Source organism: Ovis aries, chromosome 5 (genome assembly GCF_016772045.2).
Source record: "Ovis aries strain OAR_USU_Benz2616 breed Rambouillet chromosome 5, ARS-UI_Ramb_v3.0, whole genome shotgun sequence".
Lineage (NCBI taxonomy): Eukaryota > Metazoa > Chordata > Mammalia > Artiodactyla > Bovidae > Ovis > Ovis aries.
The window spans coordinates 61,389,031-61,411,420 of NC_056058.1; the positions used below are offsets into that span (position 1 = coordinate 61,389,031).

At 40.2% G+C, this 22,390-nt stretch overlaps 1 protein-coding gene across 1 annotated transcript; it reads right to left on the reverse strand.

Annotated features, from left to right (window-relative positions):
• Window positions 1–638: 638 nt before the first annotated feature.
• Window positions 639–20,656, reverse strand: NMUR2 (neuromedin U receptor 2). The gene is made up of 4 exons (XM_004008998.6): window positions 19,778–20,656; window positions 9,987–10,071; window positions 7,698–7,823; window positions 639–4,658 (listed from the first exon to the last, which is right to left on the reverse strand). The coding sequence occupies exons 1-4, from the start codon at window positions 20,492–20,494 to the stop codon at window positions 4,363–4,365; spliced, it is 1,224 nt and encodes a 407-aa protein (XP_004009047.1). The 5' UTR covers window positions 20,495–20,656; the 3' UTR covers window positions 639–4,362.
• Window positions 20,657–22,390: the final 1,734 nt, after the last annotated feature.

Genomic DNA, 22,390 nt, shown 5'->3' on the forward strand with positions numbered 1-22,390 from the left:
TACCTCCCACCCTTGGTGGGGCCAGGGTCTCATAGAGATTGACGTGTACTGCCGGGCCCCCTGACTTTGGGGTTGATCATGTGACTTGCTGGCCACGAGAAGCAGGTACTCCAGGTGGCCCTGGGTCTTCATCAGTGCCCCGCCTCAGTAGGAGTGGAGCCAGCCCAGCTACAACCTGTAGGTGTATGAGGGAGACGTAAATACTTACCATGGTATGTCTCACTCACACTTTGTGCTTGCTTGTCTGTTTCCCTGAGTGTAAAGTGAGGCTAAGTCAGATTTTGTCAACTGTAAAGGGGGAATACAATACCTCCCTCTTAGTGAAGCTGTGAGAACTTACTGAAATAAGAGTACAGATGAATGTTATGAAGTAAAACTTATGTCACTTTCTATTGTTAAAGAATTGGTATTAAGTTAGGGTCAGTATTAAACTTTTCAGTGTTTATAAAGGGAAGTATGAAATTATGATACGCTATATGTTACTATAATATTCAAATAAGCAATATTTACCCAAACTCCATTAAGATCTAGTTTCAAAATATTTTTTTTACTAACAATATGTTCTTATCTATGCATTAACATGGGGTTCTTAATATACAAGTAATTTCATGTATTAGAAATGAATGAAGTGCTTTTCCTTTAGAATGGGCTTTTTATTTTATTTTAACCAGCTCAATCTAAACATTTTAGCCTACTAAATTCATATGTACATTTTTTCACAGTGTGTATATTTCTCATGTGTAATTTGGCTGTATGCAACAATTTCTAGGCTAGGTTAGTTAAAACTTTCAAACATTGACATAACCTGGAAAATATTTCCAAAGTATAACATATGCATATCTAATGTAGAGTCTAAATATGGTTTAATGATTTAAAAGGATAAAAAGAGAGGAAAATAGATTGTTTAGATGAACTGAACTTTTGCTTGGCTTGCACTTTCCACATATTTAAAAAATGAGGTCTCAAGCCAAGGAGAGAGAATGTAGAAATTTTGCATCTTTTTGCAATGAATCCTGTAGGGCATTTAAAAACAGATGTATAGGGAAGAAAATGTGATCTGTTGCTTTTTTCTGCACTAATTTTAATGGATATCATCCAAGGGTAATTCTTCCACTCTATGTTAATTATAAAACGCTGATGAGTCTTTCATGTCATAATTAGTATGCTTTAGCTTATTTTTATCTCTTACCTCTTTGGTCAAAATCTGGTCCATTGACTTTTTTTTTTTTCAGTGAGTTAACTGCAACTTTAATCAGTCTGTAATAAGAGCAGTGCAATTGGGGATCTGTTCTACAAACAAATCACATATATTGTAGCAAGATGGAGGATTGCCAGCATATTGATAATGATGTGCTGATAAGCCAGGTCTTTGATGAGCAGTGTTGGCCAGTTTCTATGGCATAAATATTTCCACTGTGGCTGATGTCAAGCTACCCATCCTTTGACAGCTTCCTCTCAAAATTTTAAATAGGTAATAATAAACTTCTATAAGCAATTTCAAGCCAACACACAAATAGCTAATTCTTACATACTGGACAATTATGTTGGAATAATGATACTTGTTAATTATCCTGCAGTACCTTCATTCAACTGCAACTCATCCATTAAGAGAGAAGCTTTATGTAAGACTGTTAAGGACCCTTTAGAACAGTGATTATAATCATTTAAGTCATAGACTACATTGAAGAGCAAATCAAAGCTATAAATTTTCTCTACAAGGAAAAAGAGTACACTCTAAGAATTATGACTGTGATTTTTAGGGGATTCTTATACCTCCTGAAACTTTTCCATGGGTCTCAGGTTAATAATCACTGCTATCTCTTTGGGCCAAACTAATTTGGCAAGCAACATTCGGAATATCTTTGCTTCTGTTCACTAAGTTTGTAAATCACTAGAGAGCTCAAAAATCACTATGTCATTGCAGTAGAGTTGAATTGCCAATACTTTGTTAATTGTGTTTACTATCTGGCCTCTTCTATCATTATCCTAAAATTCAGGGATCACAAGGAACTCAAGAGATGATGACGTGCACTATTGAGTAACACTGAACAATTTTAGTTTCTCCCTTTATTCTACTAATTTTGTGCCAACTATTATATAAGGTAACTCTAGGACTTCAACTTTCATTGAAGGAAATATTCCTTGTATTATAGGAAATATAAGCTTCCTGTATGTATGTATGTGCATATGTCTGTGTGTCTCTATCGACAAAACCTTAACACTTTTCCCTCCTTTTTTAGCCTTACGCTTAGTTAAACCTATTGCTCTCTGACTTGATCAAACACTGTTTTTTTATATATAGTCCCACAGTGCTTATATTTGGATTTTGTGGCACACTTCACAATTAGATTTAAACAATTGTGTGATGATTTTCAAAAATAATCATTTCTTCTACTAGATAAATAATTTAAAGCTCAGGTGATGCCACAATGCACATTACCTAATGGGTTCTGAAAATTTGTTGAATGAAAGAATTAATAAGCATTTTTTTATTTTTACATCTTTAAGAGAAGAAAGGAAAATGAGGATTTTAAAAAAGAGACTAAAGTTTTAATCAAGCAACCAGATTACTGGCTTCAGTTTTAGTATTGTTTCTTTTGGAGTTGATGTTAAAGACAGTAATTGAGCTAGACCTTCAAAAGTCAAGAAAGAAACTCAATTGTCCATTTTTTGAGGTTTTTCTTTTGTTGAGTCTTTTCAATTTAATCCCTAAATGTCCAGAGAATTTTTGCTCACCAACATAAACCATCACTAAGAATTCAGATTCATTAAAGTTGGCTTATAATTAGCTAAGAGATTTTAAAAATATATTGAATTGCTTTGAAGATGAGTGTTCAGTTAGAAAATAATGTCAGAGACCAGTATCCTCATTTATTAGTAGAATGGTCCTTCAACTTGGGGAAAATTCAGACTAAAGCTGGAGCTTGCATGTTTCAGCATCAGTATGGCCTGGGGCAGAGAAGAGTCTTCTCACACTGCAGACACAGCAGGCATGCCATTATAATCACAGCTGATTAAATGGCCAACTGAAGGTCAGATGTCCCTGTCAGAAATAGAATCTTGGTCTTTGAGCTCTTTACCGTGGTTTCCTGTGGAGCCATTTCTTGGCTCAGTATGTTGGAATGTGAGGTCAACTTATTTACTACATATTTATTGTGACTGATATATTGTCAGGACTCCAGTAACAGCAAAAAGGAACACAAGATACTTAATGTCTTTGACAAATTTACATTCTAGTAAAGCAAGAATATAAATCATGGAAATACAAAGCAGGCTGAAGGAAAAGCTTAAGATACATAAACTGATAGAAAAGTCAGATTTTACTCCTATTTGAATAAATCAAGCAAGGCTTCATGGAAGAGGCACCACAATGAGCTAGATATTGAAGAATGGGTAGGATCACATCTGATGAAGACTGGAGGTATAGAGAGGATTCTGTAAGCAAACAAATTACACAGCAAGTAATTGAACTTGAGTAGAAATGCATAGTAGTTGTGACGATGCACTGGCGGCCACTCTAGGAGTGACGAGGGCTATAGAGGCAATGAAGGATTGAGTAGGAAAAGCCGTGAGTTTGAGACCAGTAGCTATCACTTGACCTGTTCTTTTTATGAGACAGTAGACATACATCTATTTATGACACAAGTTAATAGAAATCCAGGTCTAGACCAAGTGATGAAGACAAGTAAGTAGTGTAGGTTGACTCTTTGGACCTTCCACCATAATCTCTTTCTTCCCATTCTTCTCCAAGGGGAACTTGTATCTGATTTCATCCCTGGTGAGGAATGACTGATAGTGACTTGGGGATCATTGATAGAATGGTGGGAATAATAATTCTGAAGAGCATGCTTATGCTATCAGGACTCTTTAAGTCAAAGGCTTCAGGACTCCAAGGAATCACATGGTAATTGAACGGTAGGAAGCAGGGTAGACAGATTGCTGTGGAAGAACTGGCACGGGCCCCTCAAATCACATTAACAGCATTCCCATGTCTCCCTTTGTGGCTCATAGCGACCACTGGTTGCAAGCATGACAGCCTGACTCAGAGTGTGAATAGCAAGACAAGTCATTCCCAATTATGAGAATGACTCAATGTATAGGTGCTGTGACTTGTTAGTCATGCCCTTTTCATGAACTAGTGAAGGACATGAAGCAGTTAAGACAGTGGAAAGCTAACTAAAAATCAAGAGGTTTTGGGTTTTAAATCAAGATTTAAGTAGCAATTTTCACATTCTTTGGGGAAAAACCTTGGATTGGATATGTAAGTTCCAAGAGTCATTTTATCTCCTTAATATCCTATAAGAAGGCATAAATTATGGGACATCACCCTACCCCTCCAGAGTACAGAACCACACAGGGATGTCAACTCTTTGAGAGTTCCTTTCTGGGTGCCTGTCCAGTACAGAGGGCTGTGGGAAGGTGCGAGCTGAGGATAGACAGCTGACAAGGGAACTGGGAACCTGCATCTTCAGTCAGCTCCACAAGGTGACATTCTGTCAGGAAGATGTTCCGCTGCACAGATGGCCCCGGTGAGTGGTTATGGGAGTGCTGCTGTTGGCAGGAAGGAGGGATCACGGTCCGGAATGCTGCTTGGAAGCGGTGAGAGAGGAGGTTGTAAATAATGGGGTTGACTGCTGAGCTCAGGTAGAAGAAGACACCTGGAATGCAGAGGATTAAGAGATAGGCTGAGGAAAAACTGAGGGGGAGGCACCACATGGAGAAGCATAAATATTTAATAAAGGTCTCACGTCCCTTTGATTGCCTCTTTTGGAAGTGATGATATATACAAGACTCTAATTGAGAATACAAAATACTCTGAACAGATCTACCACCTGTGTACTTTAGGAATCAAACCTAGAGAGATTAAAGAGTCTTGGAAAAATTTAAGCTGGCATGGGATCTCTCTGAGATGTTTAGCAACTTCCTTTGATCCCCACTTGTTTAATTAAAGAACATGTTCCCATAACATTAACGTGAGATGCTTAAGTATCAGAGGAAAGAGATGTTTTTATCTTATGCTTCAATCTATCATTTGAAACTGCAAGTAATGGAGGAATAGTAAATCAGTCAAGGCATAATCTCTGTTAAGACTCCTTATGATGCCAAATAGCTCTTCAAAGAAGCATTCCCCAGTGTCCTTTTCCTGCCAATTCCTTCCCCTTGATGGCTCTTCCCACCTTATTTCCAACCCTAATGAATTCTTGTATTGTTTTCCATTTGTTTTCTCCACCAAATGCCTTACACACTGCCATTTTCTTGGTTGATACACATGTTTCATTTATTACCATATCTCATTTTATTTCATTTTATTGACCAACCTAGGTAGCATATTCAAAAGCAGAGACATTACTTTGCCAACAAAGGTCTGTCTAGTCAAGGCTATGGTTTTTCCAGTGGTCATGTATGGATGTGAAAGTTGGACTGTGAAGAAAGCTGAGTGCCGAAGAATTGATGCTTTTGAACTGAGGTATTGGAGAAGATTCTTGAGAGTCCCTTGGACTGTAAGGAGATCCATCCAGTCCATTCTAAAGGAGATCAGTCCTGGGTGTTCATTGGAAGGACTGATGCTAAAGCTGAAACTCCAATACTTTGGCCATCTCATGTGAAGAGTTGACTCATTGGAAAAGACTCTGATGCTGGGAGGGATTGGGGCGGGAGAAGAAGGGGACGACAGAGGATGAGATGGCTGGATGGCATCACCGACTCGATGGACACGAGTTTGGGTGAACTCCGGGAGTTGGTGATGGACAGGGAGGCCTGGTGTGCTGCGATTCATGGGGTCGCAAACAGTCGTACACGACTGAGCGAATGAACTGAACTGAGGGAAAGAACATACCAGGTATCAAGATGAGCAAAGGCCCTGAGGCAGGACCAAGAAGACTGTGCTACACAGTGGGTCTTTATTAGTTATCTATTATATATGTAGAGTATGTGTATATTACTTAAACACTTCCATTTCTCAGACAAACCACAAAGATCAGAGCTATAAACATTTTTGAGATATTGTCCAGAATAATAAATAGTTTAACACAGAAGAAGGTCCTAATGTCCAGGTATAAACTGTACACAAGCCCTGCTGAATAAAAAGAAAAAAAATGGTGATAGAAAACAGATAATATATATGGTATTCAGTATACATATGAATGTTATTGCTCTGTGCATATCTGGACTTTAATTTTTACAAATTTCTCTTATCTTTCCTCCATAATGATGTCTTTGTCTTTGATAAAGAGCTTGTGGAACCAGCCAGTGACAAGCAGAGGTAGAGGGATAAAAGCGGTCTGAACGTAAGGCTAACAGTTACACTAACTGAGAACGAAAGACTTGGAGGGCCGTCCTTTGCTCCATTTGAGAGGAAAGAACCCTGAACTTGAAGTTAGGTGACTCAAGCCTGAATCTTAACTTTACTATTTGCCCATTATCTTTGGACAAGTCATTTCTTTGTAGAACTGTTTCTTTAACAATAAAATGTTGATGATAATGTTTACTTTACAAATTTGTCATAGTCATAGAAAGATATACTATAGTTTAAAAAGTTCTTTAATAGCTATTATTTTATTGGCTTCTCACCGTCAGCCTGTGGGCTTTCCAGGTGGCGCTAGTGGTTAAGAACCCACCTGTCAATGCAGGAAATGTGAGAGATGCAGTTCCATCCCTAGATCAGGAAGATCCCCTGGAGTAGGAAATGCCAACCCACTCTGGTTTTCTTACCTGGAAGATTCCATGGACAGAGGAGCCTGAGAGGCTACAGTCCATGGGGTCGCAAAGAGTCAGACATGACTGAAGTGAGTTAGCATGCATCAGCCTGTGGTGTGTAGAGAACAGGCATTATTGCCATATTATAGTTGAGGAAACTTGGGAAAAGAAGGAATCCATGTTTTGCTTATAGCTAAGAATATTAAAGGTCAGTTCAGTTCAGTTGCTCAGTTGTGTCCGACTCTCTGCGACCCCATGAATTGCAGCATGCCAGGCCTCCCTGTTCATCACCAACTCCCGGAGTTCACTCAGACTCACGTCCATCAAGTCAGTGATGCCATCCAGCCATCTCATCCTCTGTCATCCCCTTCTCCTCCTGCCCCCAATCCCTCCCAGCATCAGAGTCTTTTCCAATGAGTCACTCAAGGGTACTGAGGTGCAAATCCAGGCCCTCTGATTCAGCAACCTTTCCACCACACTCCACCATAGTCTGTGATGTCCTTAATGACCAGCATTAAAGTGGCCTAAAAGCAGAACTTGATGCTCCATGAATGTCCTCTGGCTGGCTTTCAGGAGGATGTAACACTTGCTGAAGACAATACCGGGTTTCAGGGACATGGTTGTTTAATAAAAAGAACCAATTAACTCCCATGGCCATTGGCAGAAAAACCAAAGCAATCATTTCTTAGACCATTTTCTTGCTGTGATCATCATGTTTCGAGTTGAGGGTTTTCATAAATAGTGTCTAAAGTAGTAATATGGTCTATTTATTTTGAGCCAGTAACCTACTTAATCAATATTTAATACCTAATAATATTTAAATATTTAATATTTAAATACAATAAAAATCAAATGTCTTCATTATATGTATATATATATATGCATGGCAAATCTCCATGATAAATTGGTATATACAGATAGAACCTACTTGCTGTAAGCAAGATGAAAAAGCTGCAACTACCTGAACACTTGTGATGCACCCAAAGGATCTACACTTTTACCTGACACCACATGGATGAGATTGAACACAGCAGCCAGCGGTTCAGTCCACTCGTCCACAAAGCTGAAGAATAGCCGATCAATGTGGAATGGGGCCCAGCAGATAGCAAACACTAAGACCAAGACAACTGGAAAACGAGGATGAAGGGGAGAGTAGGAGGCAGTCAGAGCAAGAAGAGGTATACAACTCCCTCTGAGTTCCTGCTAGCATTTACCCTTCATCTTTGTTAAGTTATACTTCCTAAAGGTCACTAGATCCTACAGAATTTCTACACAGACTATGTAAACATAAGAATGAATTTTATAGGATTGAGAATCAGTTTCCCAAATGGTCGTACAAGGTTTCTTATATAATGTAAGTTTCCTTTAAGGTATTAAAATAGTATTGAATGTATTCAAAGTCCTGAAAACATTCTACTGTGGAACATAAATTATTGCCAGTAGACTGTTGTAACCACATAAACTGGATATATAAGTAAAACGACTGTGCTCAAGCAAGTCCGTGTTCTTTGAAGTTGTAGATTAATAAACTATGAAGTGCAGTATGAATTTATATTGTTATTCTAGAAAAAATAGAAGCTTTTATAATTTTAATCATTTAAAATTCTGCAAGAAGTCAGGGAGAAGGGAAAGACTGAACAACCATGATCATACTACAAGCATCTCTGGACTGGAATGGGGATGTATCTATTATAAATTACTAGGGTACAGAATTCCTTCCAGTTGCTTTATGTTTGTTTTTACTTTTTATTTTTAAATCATTACAGATTCACAGGAAGTTGTACCTTCTAGTTTCTTATTTTCAGTTCCCCAGACAGAGATTGGTGCTACCAGAGTTTCTCTATAGGGCATTTAATCTGCACGAATATAAATATGTATGTTTTTTCTTCTCTCCTGGAGTTGTAAAATACTTTTCCTTCCTTTTCTTTTGAGATCTACTTCAAAATAATCTTGTAGGGGCTAAAGGAGAGATAGAGATGTAGAGGAAGCAAGATTAGCTATGCACTGATAACTTTTAAAGCTGGATGATGGGTACTTTGGTGATCACTTTACAGTTCTCTGAACTCATGAGCACATTTATGTGTTTCATAGTAAACAGTACATATGTTTCCCATTGGCACTAAACATACTCAGAGTAAGTTGTCTGCCTGCTTTATGTGGTTTCAGGACTGTTTGGAAGATTCTTCTGAATTTACCCTTGAATAAAATGTCCCTAATCTGCTTACTACTGTCTACAATTTCCTCTAGTTAAAATTTATAATTCCTGTTAAAATTACACCCTCTGCTTGCAGAAGGCAAAGGGTTCACAGTGTATTTTATCATTGTAACTTTAATGTGAGTACACTTCAAGTCTCTTAGTGAAAGATTATGTTCAAAAAGGAAGGGAAAGAAATACTGAAGGGACTAGATTGCTTGGTAGGGAAGGTCAGGTGCTAACAGGTGGTAAAAAATTTCCAAGAAGATGATTAGTAGAGCTGAAAGACATATTTTAGTGACCTCACAGGTTTTGTTGTTGTTGTTCAAATATATCACATAGTTGTAGTGAATGTTTCATATGCATATTATCCTGGAAGATTTTTTTTTTCTTCTAAATCTCACATTTTGAGTTGGAAAGTATATCACAAAATTCCTTTCTCTAACTGATCCGTATCTTGTTAGACTAGTGCTGGATCTTATATTTTTATAACATTCTTTTGGGAGAGTGTGGATCAATGCCTGGATTTTGTTTTAAAATCTTATCTATACAAAAGAGTGTACTGTTTATATAAGATCATTCAATGTCATAGGAGGAATGACTGCTTAGAATATTCTTAACTAGCTGTTCTTATTCTGGAAATAAAAGATTTCATGAAGTCCAAGCTTGATATCAGAGGGTTTTTTGATCCTCTGAAATGGACTATCAAACATTTGATGGATGCTCATTTATGTATTTTCTGAATGGAAAATTCACTGTTTCCATAATACTTTTAAAGAAACTCATAATACAAAATAGGTTAAGAACCACCTGCTCATTTTAAAAGGGAAAACAGATACTTGAAGACTCTGAGAGTGGATATGATTTACCAAAAACTGAACAGAGTGTATTATAATGGATACAGTTTAGTGTGTTGTTCTGAGGTCTTTGAAACAGAACAAAATAGGCAGGCCCTAGATGCTTGAGGAAGCCATGGAAGAACAGGACGTGATATTTTGCTTGAAGAGAATTTTGATCTGATACCAGCAATACTTAATCATACCAAATATAACTGCTTTCCCTTAACAAACAAACAATTACAAAATAGAGGACTCACACAGCATTTTAGTGACTGATTTTCTCGATGGTCTTTGAATATTTGCAGTCACTTTATCTGCCTCAAGGTGTTGGTCTTTCTTCAGCTGCAAGGGAAATGCAAAGAGATATAAAGGAAGGGAAACAGTTTTTCCTCCTATTAAGATCTAAGAAGTGTGAGTCTAACACTCATTGTGCAAGTTTAAAAAAAAAAAAACACTAAGAGAAATGTAAAGTGAAAGTGAAAGTCACTCAGTCATGTCCGACTCTTTACAACCCCATGGACTGTAGCCTGCCAGGCTTCTCTGTCCAAGGAATTCTCCAGGCCAAAATACTGTAGTGGGTAGCCTATTCCTTCTCCAGGGGATTTTCCATCCAGGGATGGAACCCAGGTCTCTTGCATTGCAGGTGGATTCTTTACTGTCTGACTCACCAGGGCAGCCCAAGAATACTGGAGTGGGCAGCCTATCCCTTCCCTCTCTAGAGGATCTTCCTGACCAAGAAATCGAATTGGGGTCTCCTGCATTGCAGGTGGATTCTTTACCAGCTGAGCTACCAGGGAAGCCCCAGAGAAATGTAAGAATTAGCTAAATGTTTAACAATAAGTTGGAGGTGGAATTGGACTCAGGTCACCTAACTCAGCTGTATAGATGGGGCCAAGTTACAGGCAACCATTTGTCCTATAGGCTTCTCTGGTGGCTCAGATGGTAAAGAATCTGCCTACAATGCAGGTGACCTGGGTTTAATCCCTGGGTCGGGAAGATCCCCTGGAGAAGAGAATGGTAACCCACTCCAGTATTCTTATCTGGAGAATTATATGGACAGAGAAGCCTGGTGGACTACAGTCCATGGGATCTTTAAGAGTCGGGCAAGACTGAGTGACTAACGCTTTCACTTTCATTTAACCTATGCTATTCTGTAAAACCGTTGTTTTGTAGCTTATTAATAGACATTCCATGAAAAAAATTCCTAAAGTTAAAAAGTTAGGCTTTTCCATTCATTCATTCATTTATTATATAATTATTAGACATCTATTAGAATGAAATCCCTCTGTTATGAGATGGATAGGCAGTAGAAAACAAAGACGGGTATTATTTCTGCTTTATGATCTTTATAGTCTTTATTGTGGATCTTCTTTGAGGCTCAAAATGCTAATGGGTATAACTCATTCACGGGAGACAGTGTATCATCTTTCCTCCACCTCCACCTTCATCATCCCACATCTCCTGTCCTCTCAGGGGATAGTGCTTCTTAGACTAAACAATACCCTTCCCAACCCTTTTCAGTGGAATACCTGGTACCATCTTGAGAAGCACAATTTGGAAAACTCTGTTTTACAAATACTATCCATAAAGGTTCATACGTTTCTGAGTTTAGATGTTAAAATAACTTCTCCTTACTGGCAGATACGGTGATCTGTAAAGTAGCATCTGATAATTTCAAATATTAACATTTCCTGTACATACAGCCTCTCTCACCCAGTTAAGTGCCACCTACCCCTGGGAGACTTTTGTGGCAACTGTAGACAATTATCACCTTCTTCCTGTGAACTTCAATAGCACCGACGGTTTACATCATTCATCTAGTTGTGAATTTTTTTTCTCTTTATGTATTTCAAGTTTGTGGGGATGTTCAGCCAGATAAAAGAAGCTTTAAGGACTCATAATAAACTACTATCAAATATCTAGAAGATAGTATAGCGCTTACTCTCCCTTCTCCTGCCTGATTTTCCTTTAGGGAATTTATTCATTCTCCAGTTCACAGTCATTCATTTGGATCTGAATGATCCCATCTCCAGATACACATTTGTTTTTGCTGTTGTTGTTTAGTTGCTCAGTTATGTTAGACTCTTTTGTGACCCCATAGACTGTAGCCTGCCAGGCACCTCTGTCCGTGGGATTTCCCAGCAAGAATACTGAATTGGGTGACCATTTCTCCAGGGATAGAACCCATGTCTCCCATATTGGTAGACAGGTTCTTTACCGCTGAGCCACCAGGGAAATCCCAGAACTACTATATCCCTATATAATTTAGCTGTCATCCTTCAGTCAGAGTGGTTGGATGAATGAAACCAGTGAGATTTCAGATACTTCCTTCTACTTTTAGGAATGAAAGTTTCATTCCTCTTTTATTGGAACTGCCAGGGAGAGTTGTTTGCTTGTTTGTTTTTTTCCTCCTCACCATGAGCGATGTGCTTGGAGCCACCAATGGACTGTTATGCAGATTTCGAGGTTGAAACCAACACCACAGACAGAAGAGCAAAGAAACAGAAATAAAGCGAGATCCTTGCTGTCACTGTGTGTCTTACTAGATTAATCTTCCCTAAGAGCCAGCTCTCCCTCTAGATGTTTCGGGTCTATGCTCCATCTTGTATTTAGTCAGATTGACTTGGAGTTTCCTCTTCTCAGTGTGGAAAGTCCTGACAAACTGAGGGAGGCCTTCAGTGGGAGGAAAATTCTACCTGTTTTATAACCTGTGTAGATTAGGATCAATTGATTGAGTTATAAGGAGACATTTCAGTTCCAGCTAGGAAAAAATTAGTGTGGTCTGTGCAACAATGGAACAGACTTAGATTTCTTTAAGAATCAGTGATCTTCCTGGGCTAGATGGTGTTTTTACAAAATATTTTAGAGAAGGTATTTAAAATTAAATGGGACTTGGAAGAAAGGATCATTAAAAGTTGCCTCCAAAGTTCAACAAATCAATATCCTGTCTTCCTAAAAGACCGATATGCTCCTTGAAGTCAGGTAGCTCTCCATGCTGCACTGCCCTGAAGTATCTGCGTGGATGATTAATAAACCTGGCCATCTTGAATATACTGGTGTTCTCTACATATTCCTGTGTCTTCAGAAAGTAGGGGACTAAGGTTCCATGAGATTTGACCCTTTGCAGTCATCTACACGGAGAAGGCAATGGCACCCCGCTCTAGTACTCTTGCCTGGCAAATCCCATGGACAGAGGAGCCTGGAAGGCTTCAGTCCATGGGGTCACTAGGAGTCAGACATGACTGAGCGACTTCACTTTCAATTTTCACTTTCATGCATTGGAGAAGGAAATGGCAACCCACTCCAGTGTTCTTGCCTGGAGAATCCCAGGGATGGGGGAGCCTGGTGGGCTGCTGTCCATGGGGTCGCACAGAGTCTGACATGACTGAAGCTACTTAGCGGTAGTTATCTAGAACTTGGAAAGAAATAGAGGGAATTAGAAAAGGCAGAGGAATCAGAGATCAAATTGCCAATATCAGCTGGATCATGGAAAAAGCAAGAGAGTTCCAGAAAAACATCTATTTCTGCTTTATTGACTATGCCAAAGCCTTTGACTGTGTGGATCACAATAAACTGGAAAATTCTGAAAGAGATGGGAATACCAGACCACCTGACCTGCCTCTTGAGAAACCTGTATGCAGGTTAGGAAGCAACAGTTAGAACTGGACATGGAACAACAGACTGGTTCCAAATAGCAAAAGGAGTATGTCAAGGCTGTATATTGTCACCCTGCTTATTTAACTTATATGCAGAATACATCATGAGAAATGCTGGGCTGGAAGAAGCACAAGCTGGAATCAAGATTGCCGGGAGAAATATCAATAACTTCAGATATGCAGATAACCCCACCCTTATGGAAGAAAGTGAAGAGGAACCAAAAAGCCTCTTGATAAAAGTGAAAGAGGAGGGTGAAAGAGTTGGTTTAAAGCTCAACATTCAGAAAACTAAGATCATGACATCTGGTCCCATCACATCATGGGGAATAGATGGGGAAACAGTGGAAACAGTGGCTGACTTTAATTTTCTGGGCTCCAAAATCACTGCAGATGGTGATTGCAGCCATGAAATTAAAAGATGATTACTCCTTGGAAGGAAAGTTATGACCAACCTAGATAGCATATTAAAAAGCAGAGACATTACTTTGCCAACAAAGGTCCATCTGGTCAAGGCTATGGTTTTTCCAGTGGTCACGTATGGATGTGAGAGTTGTACTGTGAAGAAAGCTGAGTGCCAAAGAATTGATGCTTTTGACCTGTGGTGTTGGAGAAGACTCTTGAGAGTCCCTTGGACTGCAAGGAGATCCAACCAGTCCATTCTAAAGGAGATCAGTCCTGGGTGTTCATTGGAAGGACTGATGCTAAAGCTGAAACTCCAATACTTTGGCCACCTGATGCGAAGAGTTGACTCATTGGAAAAGACTCTGATGCTGGGAAGGGTTGAGGGCAGGAGGAGAAAGGGATGACAGAGGATGAGATGGCTGGATGGCATCACTGACTTGATGAACATGAGTTTGGGTGAACTCCAGGAGTCGGAGATGGACAGGGAGGCCTGGCGTCCTGTGATTCATGGGGTCGCAGAGTCGGACACGACTGAGTGACTGAACTGAACTGAACTGATTGTGAAATTATTAGAAATAAATGAGAAGGAACTAAAGATGATAAGATGTTATTTATATAAGAATAAGGGCTTCCCAGGAATATCAGAGTAAAAGAAAACAATGCAGATAGAGTTCTTAACTCACTGGCTGGCACATGATATTCAGTAAATTATGTATTGTGATTCTGGGAGTTCCCTGATGGCCTCGTGGTTAGGATTCTTGGGGTTTCACTGCTGTGGCCAGGGTTCAATCCCTGGTCAGGGAACTGAGATCCTGAAAGCCATGTGGTGTGGCCCAAAGAAAAACAAAAATCATATATTGTGATTCTGATTATTGTCCTGAGTCTCCTCAAAAGGCATAATAAATTTTCATGAAATATTTATTTATAGCTGTGGGCCCACTCATCTGTATTATGGAGTCCCTTCTAGAAATTCTCATGGTACCACTCACCCACAAGCTGTACTTGTGTTGACACAAATAAGGATCCAGATACACTGAGAAGAGAAACACTTGTGCTTAAGGTTAGAGCAATAAATCAAACTAATCTTTCTAACTCACCTTCAATTAAATCTACTAAAGTTTCTGATTATTTCATACCATTTAAAACATTTGTCCTTATTACAAGATAGTTATTCCATTATTTGATTCCAGTCTATAATCAAGAGCAATGAAAGATTATTAAGATCTATTAGTCACTTCTCTGGGTGCATTCAACAGTTCTCATTAGAAATTTTTCTACTCCAGAGAACAGTTTCCTTAAATCAAACAGCTGGCAAATGGCTCGCACAATCCTTTTAGGAATAGGCTTCTTTTTCAGTGTAGTTTGCACTGAAAAGAAAATTCATGTGTGTATTAATCATTACTTACATTTTGGCTTTCTTAGGTTACAGTGACACAACTATTCAACTAGAAGAAGAGTAAGAAACAGAATTTTTATATGTGTTACATGGTTTCAACAGAATTTGAAGGGGTTAACATAGCAGAATAGAATCCAAACAATTTGTTTAGCCAATATTAAATGCTGCATTATTTCTTTTTTTAATAAAATAAAAATAATAAATTAAAATTATTTATTTTAATTGGAGGCTAATTACTTTACAATATTGTATTGGTTTTGCCATACATCAACATGAATCCGCCACAGGTATACATGTGTTCGCCATCCTGAACCCCCCTCCCTCCTCCCTCTCCGTACCATCCCTCTGGGTCATCCCAGGGCACCAGCCCCAAGCATCCAGTATCATGCATCGAACCTGGACTGGCGATTTGTTTCATATATGATATTATACATGTTTCAATGCCATTCTCCCAAATCATCCCACCTTCTCCCTCTCCCACAGAGTCCAAAAGACTGTTCTGTACATCTGTGTCTCTTTTGCTGTCTTGCACACAGGGTTATTGTTACCATCTTTCTAAATTCCATATATATGTGTTAGTATACTGTATTGGTGTTTTTTTTTCTGGCTTACTTCACTCTGTATAATCGGCTCCAGTTTCATCCACCTCATTAGAACTGATTCAAATGTATTCTTTTTAACGGCTGAGTAATACTCCATTGTGTATATGTACCACAGCTTTCTTATCCATTCATCTGCTGATGGGCATCTAGGTTGCTTCCATGTCCTGGCTATTATAAACAGTGCTGCGATGAACATTGGGGTACATGTGTCTCTTTCAATTCTGGTTTCCTAGGTGTGTATGCCCAGCAGTGGGATTGCTGGGTCATAAGGTAGTTCTATTTGCAGTTTTTTAAGGAATCTCCACACTGTTCTCCATAGTGGCTGTACTAGTTTGCATTCCCACCAACAGTGTAAGAGGGTTCCTTTTTCTCCACATCCTCTCCTAAATGCTGCATTATTTCTTGTTGAATAATTTCATTTCCCTTCAGATGTTTAACAAAGTATATATTTACCTATTGATTATTCCCACCCAACCCTAAACATTTATTTTAAAAGTGAGGTTACAAAAAGAGGAGAGGAAAATTGTCATCACTCTGTAGGAAGTTCAGAAGTCTTGCTGCTCCACTCCTTTTAGCTATGTATGATAAAAGGTGAAGGGAGACATGGGGTTGATTATCAATCAGATAATCCCGATCAGTTGTTTATATTGATTAAAATCATTTTACCAGTGATTCATTTATATAGTTTGTGAGTTCATTTATATAACCTTAAGTCGCTCAGTTGTGTCTGACTCTTTGCGACCCCATGGACTGTAGCCTACCAGGCTCTTCTGTCCATGGGATTTTCCAGGCAAGAGTACCAGAGTGGGGTGCCATTTCCTTCTCCAGGAGATCTTCCAGACCCAGGGATTGAACCCGGGTCTCCTGCATTGTAGGCAGACACTTTACCATCTGAGCCACCAGGGAAGTCCAACTTTAGAATACCAAGTTATAATTATAGCTTTTGTGTAAGTATCTCCACAATCTGAACAAAATCTGTTAATTAAAAAAAAAAAAAAAAAAACCAACAGTCCAATTCTGTTTGCCCTCGCTGAATTCTGCTCCTATTCGTAATACATCGTCTTCAGTTCAAGCATTAATGTTGCATGCAGGAGATGGGGAGGGACTTGCCCTGGGATTGGCTATTTTCCATCTCCATCATGTTAGAACCATAGAGAGCAGCTCATTGGAGACTTGAGTCCTGGAATGATGAAGAATCTCTGAGTGGTCAATTTTGAGCCCTCATATGGCTCCCTTCCTTCTCTTTTGCTCCTGGGATTTCATCAGTCTTGGTTTTCTGCCTTCTGAAGGCATTTGTCCAGATTCAGTCATATCTTTAGATTTGCCATGAGAATCAGTACTCATCAGAGTTGAACAAATCTCTTTAAAATCTTTCAGATCAAAAAAGCCCTCTGAGAGAACATTTCCATGTCTCCTATTTTGAAGGTAGAGAAGGTGAAGTCCAACAATAAAGGAAATAATTTTGGCTCATTCACTCATTCACTGATCTTACAGTCTAGTTGGAGAGGAAGTTAAGGAACCCACAAATATAGAATTATAAATTGTGATAAATGCAATGATGGGAAATTGCTAGGAATCATGAGCATCTACAGGGGAACCAGGCAGTTAGGGAATCAGGGAGAACTTCCCGGAGTAAGTGTGAATAAAGTATGACTTAAAGGATATGTGAGAGTTAGAAAGGCAAAAAGGATTGTGGTGGTGGGCAGTAGGGATGTTTCCGGCAAAAACAAACAAACAAACAAAAAAACAAAAAACAAAAAAAAAACAGCAAAAGGTGCAAAGGTCTTGAGATCAATGCCACAGATTAGGGTCTACTTTTGACTCCCAGTCTAGAAATCTTTAAATTCCTATAGAAGAGACATTCTAAGCATATAGTTCCTTTCCAGTGTCCTCTGGGTAACACCTCATCCTTCCTGAGAATAGGATGCTGTAAGTTGCACTGTATACACAAAGCAGACTGGGGTGGTTTCTCAGCTGTTATCTATCACATAGCTCCTGATAACCAGGGAGCAGTAGACTCATGACATCACAACAAAGCGACACTTCAAGTAATTGTTTGGAAAGGGAAACATGTGTTTCCTATTCAGAGTTAGATAGTTCCTCCAATTTAACCTGAGACAAGTGATGGTTCACTGTTAGTAGAGATTGTATTGGTACATTTGGGGTGGACATTTCTCATAGGGCTCATGGAATCATGCAGAAGTCCTTTCCCCACAGTGCGATGCACAGGGCTTGCTAAAGACATGGTGACTGTGAGCTAGTCTGGTTTGGCACATGTCTCTGGAATTACAGGGGCCAGTCCACCAGGAGGAGACTGGCAAAGTTCTCTGCCTGATTAGATTTACTCCTGTGTACTGAAAAATCTGTTCTTCCACCTTCGACTTTGCCATTCACTTTAGGCACAGTATTCATTCGAAAGGACCACCTGTGGGACACTCATTTTTGACATACAACTTTCTCAGAGATGCACTGAGATGGGAGTATATTAATTACCACATAATACATGGTACCAGAGCCATCTTACAACATAGGATGTGAATGTGATGCCTGTTTTGTTTTCCTTTCATTTGTAACTCACATTGCTCCCACTCAAAGATTTCCTTTTCCTTTTCTTAAGGAACCACAGACTGTTAGAGTGATCAGGAGTGCTAATACATAAGATCTGATGTAAACTTCTCATTTTATAAATACAAAATCTAATTCCAGGAGAGAATTGTGTGACATTACCTAAAGGCATCTTATATGTGAGCTTCATAACTCGGAGTCTAAATGGTCTCATGACTATTTCCTACATAACTACCTCCTTAAATGGGTATAAAACTGTCATGTTTAGTTTTCCTCTCTGTGATTTTTGATGCAGAATATACCAGGAAAGGAATCATACAGACTCACTTCTCCTTTCATTAAAAACAAGACAACAGTTTCAGATAATTTAGATCCAGAAAAAAAGAAAAAAAAAAAAGAAATAAGTTTATCATCATGAGCACATGAAGGTAAACCCTAATTATAAAATGTTGCAAACTAAGTAATAATATTCTATTAATTCCAGCTATATCTTATTCACACTGTCTTCTAATCTATTTTAGGCACTCTGTTTACCTCTTTGTCCTTCAAACTCCACTTGTCCAGTTGATTTCACTCAGGCCATATTTTTGCATTTTAATCTGATATTTCTACGAAAGGATCAAAGCAACCACCACAAGGAAGTATCTGACTTTAAAACTGTATATCTGTCTTGGAGTATAAACTACACTGCTGCTGCTAAGTCACTTCAGTCATGTCCGACTCTGTGCGACCCCATAGACAGCAGCCCACCAGGCTCCCCCTGTCCCTGGGATTCTCCAGGCAAGAACACTGGAGTGGGCTGCCATTTCCTTCTCCAATGCATGGAAGTGAAAAGTGAAAGCGAAGTCGCTCAGTCAGGCTCCTGTGTCCATAGGATTTTCCAGGCAAGAGTACTGGAGTGGGGTGCCATTGCCTTCTCCGATAAACTACACAGGGATAGTTTATTTTATATTCAGACCAAGTAGGTGCAGAGGAAAATTTCAGTGCAGGCAAAGCAGGTGAGGGCAGGAAAGAGACCACAGGGTATGAAACAGTCTCTCCAGGGGTGGCTGCCTTGTGCTATTTAAAATGAAGCTCTATCCCAGACCTACTAAATCAGACTTCTCTGTAGGAAGGGACCCACACATCAGTTCCCATAGTAAAGTTTCAAGGTGGTTTGTAGGAATACCTAGGTTTGAGAACCACAGTTACAGAGGGAAGAATGATGAAAAGTGAGTTAAGGAAAATGATTTATAGCTGTGGTTACTGTCTGTCCAACTGAAAGCCAGTCTGTTAGCTTCTGAATTTCCCCTCTGAGTTCACCCTGTTTTTCTCTAAGGTTCCTTCCAGTTCTGAATTTCTCCAGTTCTAAGTGTTTCTCTGAACTTTGAGTCAGAGAAAACAGAAGGAACGCCACCTTAAGGACTGCAGCCAGTCTGGATACTCACCTTGAGCCCCATGAGGTAGTAGAGGACACTGATGACCGTCATGGGGAGGATGTAGAAGAGGAAGGAGGTGACCTGGATAATGAAATTATAGATCCACATGGGCTTGATGACTGTACAGGTGGCAGAGCCTGGGATGAAGGACCCGTTGGGGAAGTAGTGGAGCTTGATGCCGTGGATGCTGGTGTTGGGCACAGAAAAGAGAACAGAGAGGCCCCAGACGATGCCGAGGATGCGGAGGGCCCTGCGCCGGGTGCTCTTCAGTTTGGCCCGGAACGGGTGGAGGACGGCCACGTAGCGCTCCACGCTGACCGTGGTGACGCTGAGGATGGAGGCGAAGCACACGGTCTCGAAGAGGGCCGTCTTGAAGTAGCAGCCCACCGGCCCAAACAGGAAGGGGTAGTTGCGCCACATCTCATAGACCTCCAGGGGCATCCCGAGAAGCAGGACTAGGAGGTCGGAGACAGCCAAGCTGAAGAGGTAGTAATTGGTGGGGGTCTTCATCGTCTGGTGTCGAAGAATCACCAGGCACACCAGGAGATTGCCAACGACCCCCACCACAAAAATCAGAGCATACACCGCAGTCACCGGGAGGAAGAGGTGGCTGCGACGAGGCCCGCAGAGCAAAGCTAGGTAGTCGTCTGTGTTGTTCAGGTATTCCTTGAAGGGATCTTCCAGTTCCTGTTGGTAGATCCAGGAAACATTCTCATGTTTTTCCATAACTGCTATTAAAATGCAAGACCTGAGCCTCCTCGGGAATAAGCCTCTTTCCCAAGCTGAGCCAGAAAAGAAAAAGAAAGCAGGCAGGAAAGCACAGGCTTGGGGAAGGAGGCCCGGAGAGGGCTAGTGCTTCAGAAACTGCTCAGACCTCGGATCCCTTTTGAAGAGCCCCCGAGACAGAAGCCCCGCCCCTTCGCGGGCTGTGGGCCAATGCACTTGTCAGACGTTCAGTGAGAGGGCAGCTGGGTGGGGCGCGCTGGTTTCCTGAGCAGGGAGCCGGAGAGGAGGGGAGACGTTTCTCTGAATTGGAAGGAGCTGGGAACGCAGAACTGTCATAAACGGTGGCACTAGATTAGGTAAGGTGTGGGCACTCAGAGCAGTGCATTCTGCAAAGTTGTGGGAATCTGGGTGGAAATACAAATTGAGGTTGCAACGTTGTGCGTAGAAAAGTACAAATCCTCGTCACCTGTACAGCATAACAAAAATGGGAGATCAATAGATTTTTCAAGTATCTTGTTCCATTGAAAATTCAGGGCTCCTGGGGCAAAGTGTGATCAGTATGCCTTTTTGGCTTTGATTGCCTCCATGATAGAATCCAACACCTGCTCATCACCTAGCCCTGCCTGCTTTCTGACACTTCATTTTTGACAGTACCTTGCTGAAGCAAAAGGATTTAGAATCAGGCACACCTGTAAGAAATTCTGTAAACCTTTGGGAAAGTAACTCAAACTCTCAGATCTACATTTTCTTATCTGTTAACTGAAGAGTTGTGTTATTGTATTCAATACATACTTCTTGAGGATTTATTGTGTACCAAGGAGTGTTCAAGGCTTTGAAGCAACATCAGTGAACAAACAAGATGAAGTCTCTGCCCATGTGAACGTTTCTTCTGGTAGAGATTTCTGAAAATGCCCAAGCAAACTAATAAGTGAATTAATAGAGTTGCACGTCATAATCCGTGCTGTGAAGAAAAGGGGCCATACAAACATAAGGCTACAGCTGTTCTTTCTTTTAATCAAGATGTCATTTGGGCTGAGTTCTGACTGATGAAAGATCAATCATGTAAGAGCTAAGGGAAGTGTATTCCCAGAACAAGTAATAGCAAGTACAGAGGTCTTGAGGCAGTAATGAGCTTGATGTGTTTCAAAAACATCAAGAAGGCCACTGCAGCTGGAACTTAATGAGTGGACAGGAGAATATGAGAGTTGAGATCGAAAAGACTGGAAGGGACCATATTATATACATTTTTCTAGGATCTGATAATAAGTTTGGATCTTATTTAAACTGCAGGGACTTTGGATCTGGTTCAAGCCGCAGAGAATCTATGGACAGTTTTGAGCAGGAGGATTGCTCCTGGGGGCAATAATTCCCTTATGTCTCTGGACTGTTCTTGCCCATGGATTGAACAGGCTTCCATATTATGGGTAAGAAAATAGACGTGCAGAATGAATTCACTGTGTAACTCTATCAACAGAGGTAAATCTGAACAAGCACAGGGCTACTCTCTGTAGCTGTGGGCCAAAATAAAATACATGCCGTTTGTCTAAGGGTGATAGTGGGCAGTGACGAAGATGCTATTAGAGGCTGGAAGGATCCATGGTGGTGGTGGTGGGGGACTGATAATTTGTTCTTTAGTTTACAGGTATCTGGAACAGGAGAAGACACATGCAGATCTGATGGATAGAAAACCACGACCCACTCAGAGTTCCTAGACTTTTACAGTTGTGTCTGAATAGGAGTAGAAATCAGGGGGGCAGGGGGATGTGATGTGGGGGTACAAGTGGCAACTATGTAAAGCTTTCAAAAAATTACAATAGCTCATATTTATTGAGCACTTATTCTTCCTAGGCACTATTGTGAACAATATGTACACACATGGTTTGCCCTCCGTCAGAT

Excerpts from the sequence above, each read along its gene's own strand:
- NMUR2 (XM_004008998.6), bottom strand. The coding sequence starts at position 20,494 with ATGGAAAAACATGAGAATGTTTCCTGGATCTACCAACAGGAACTGGAA. Across the intron at positions 10,072-19,777 it reads ACTACCTCATGGGGCTCAAG|CTGAAGAAAGACCAACACCT; the intron begins GTGAGTATCCAG and ends TTTCCCTTGCAG. Across the intron at positions 7,824-9,986 it reads ATCAGTCACTAAAATGCTGT|TTGTCTTGGTCTTAGTGTTT; the intron begins GTGAGTCCTCTA and ends CTCGTTTTCCAG.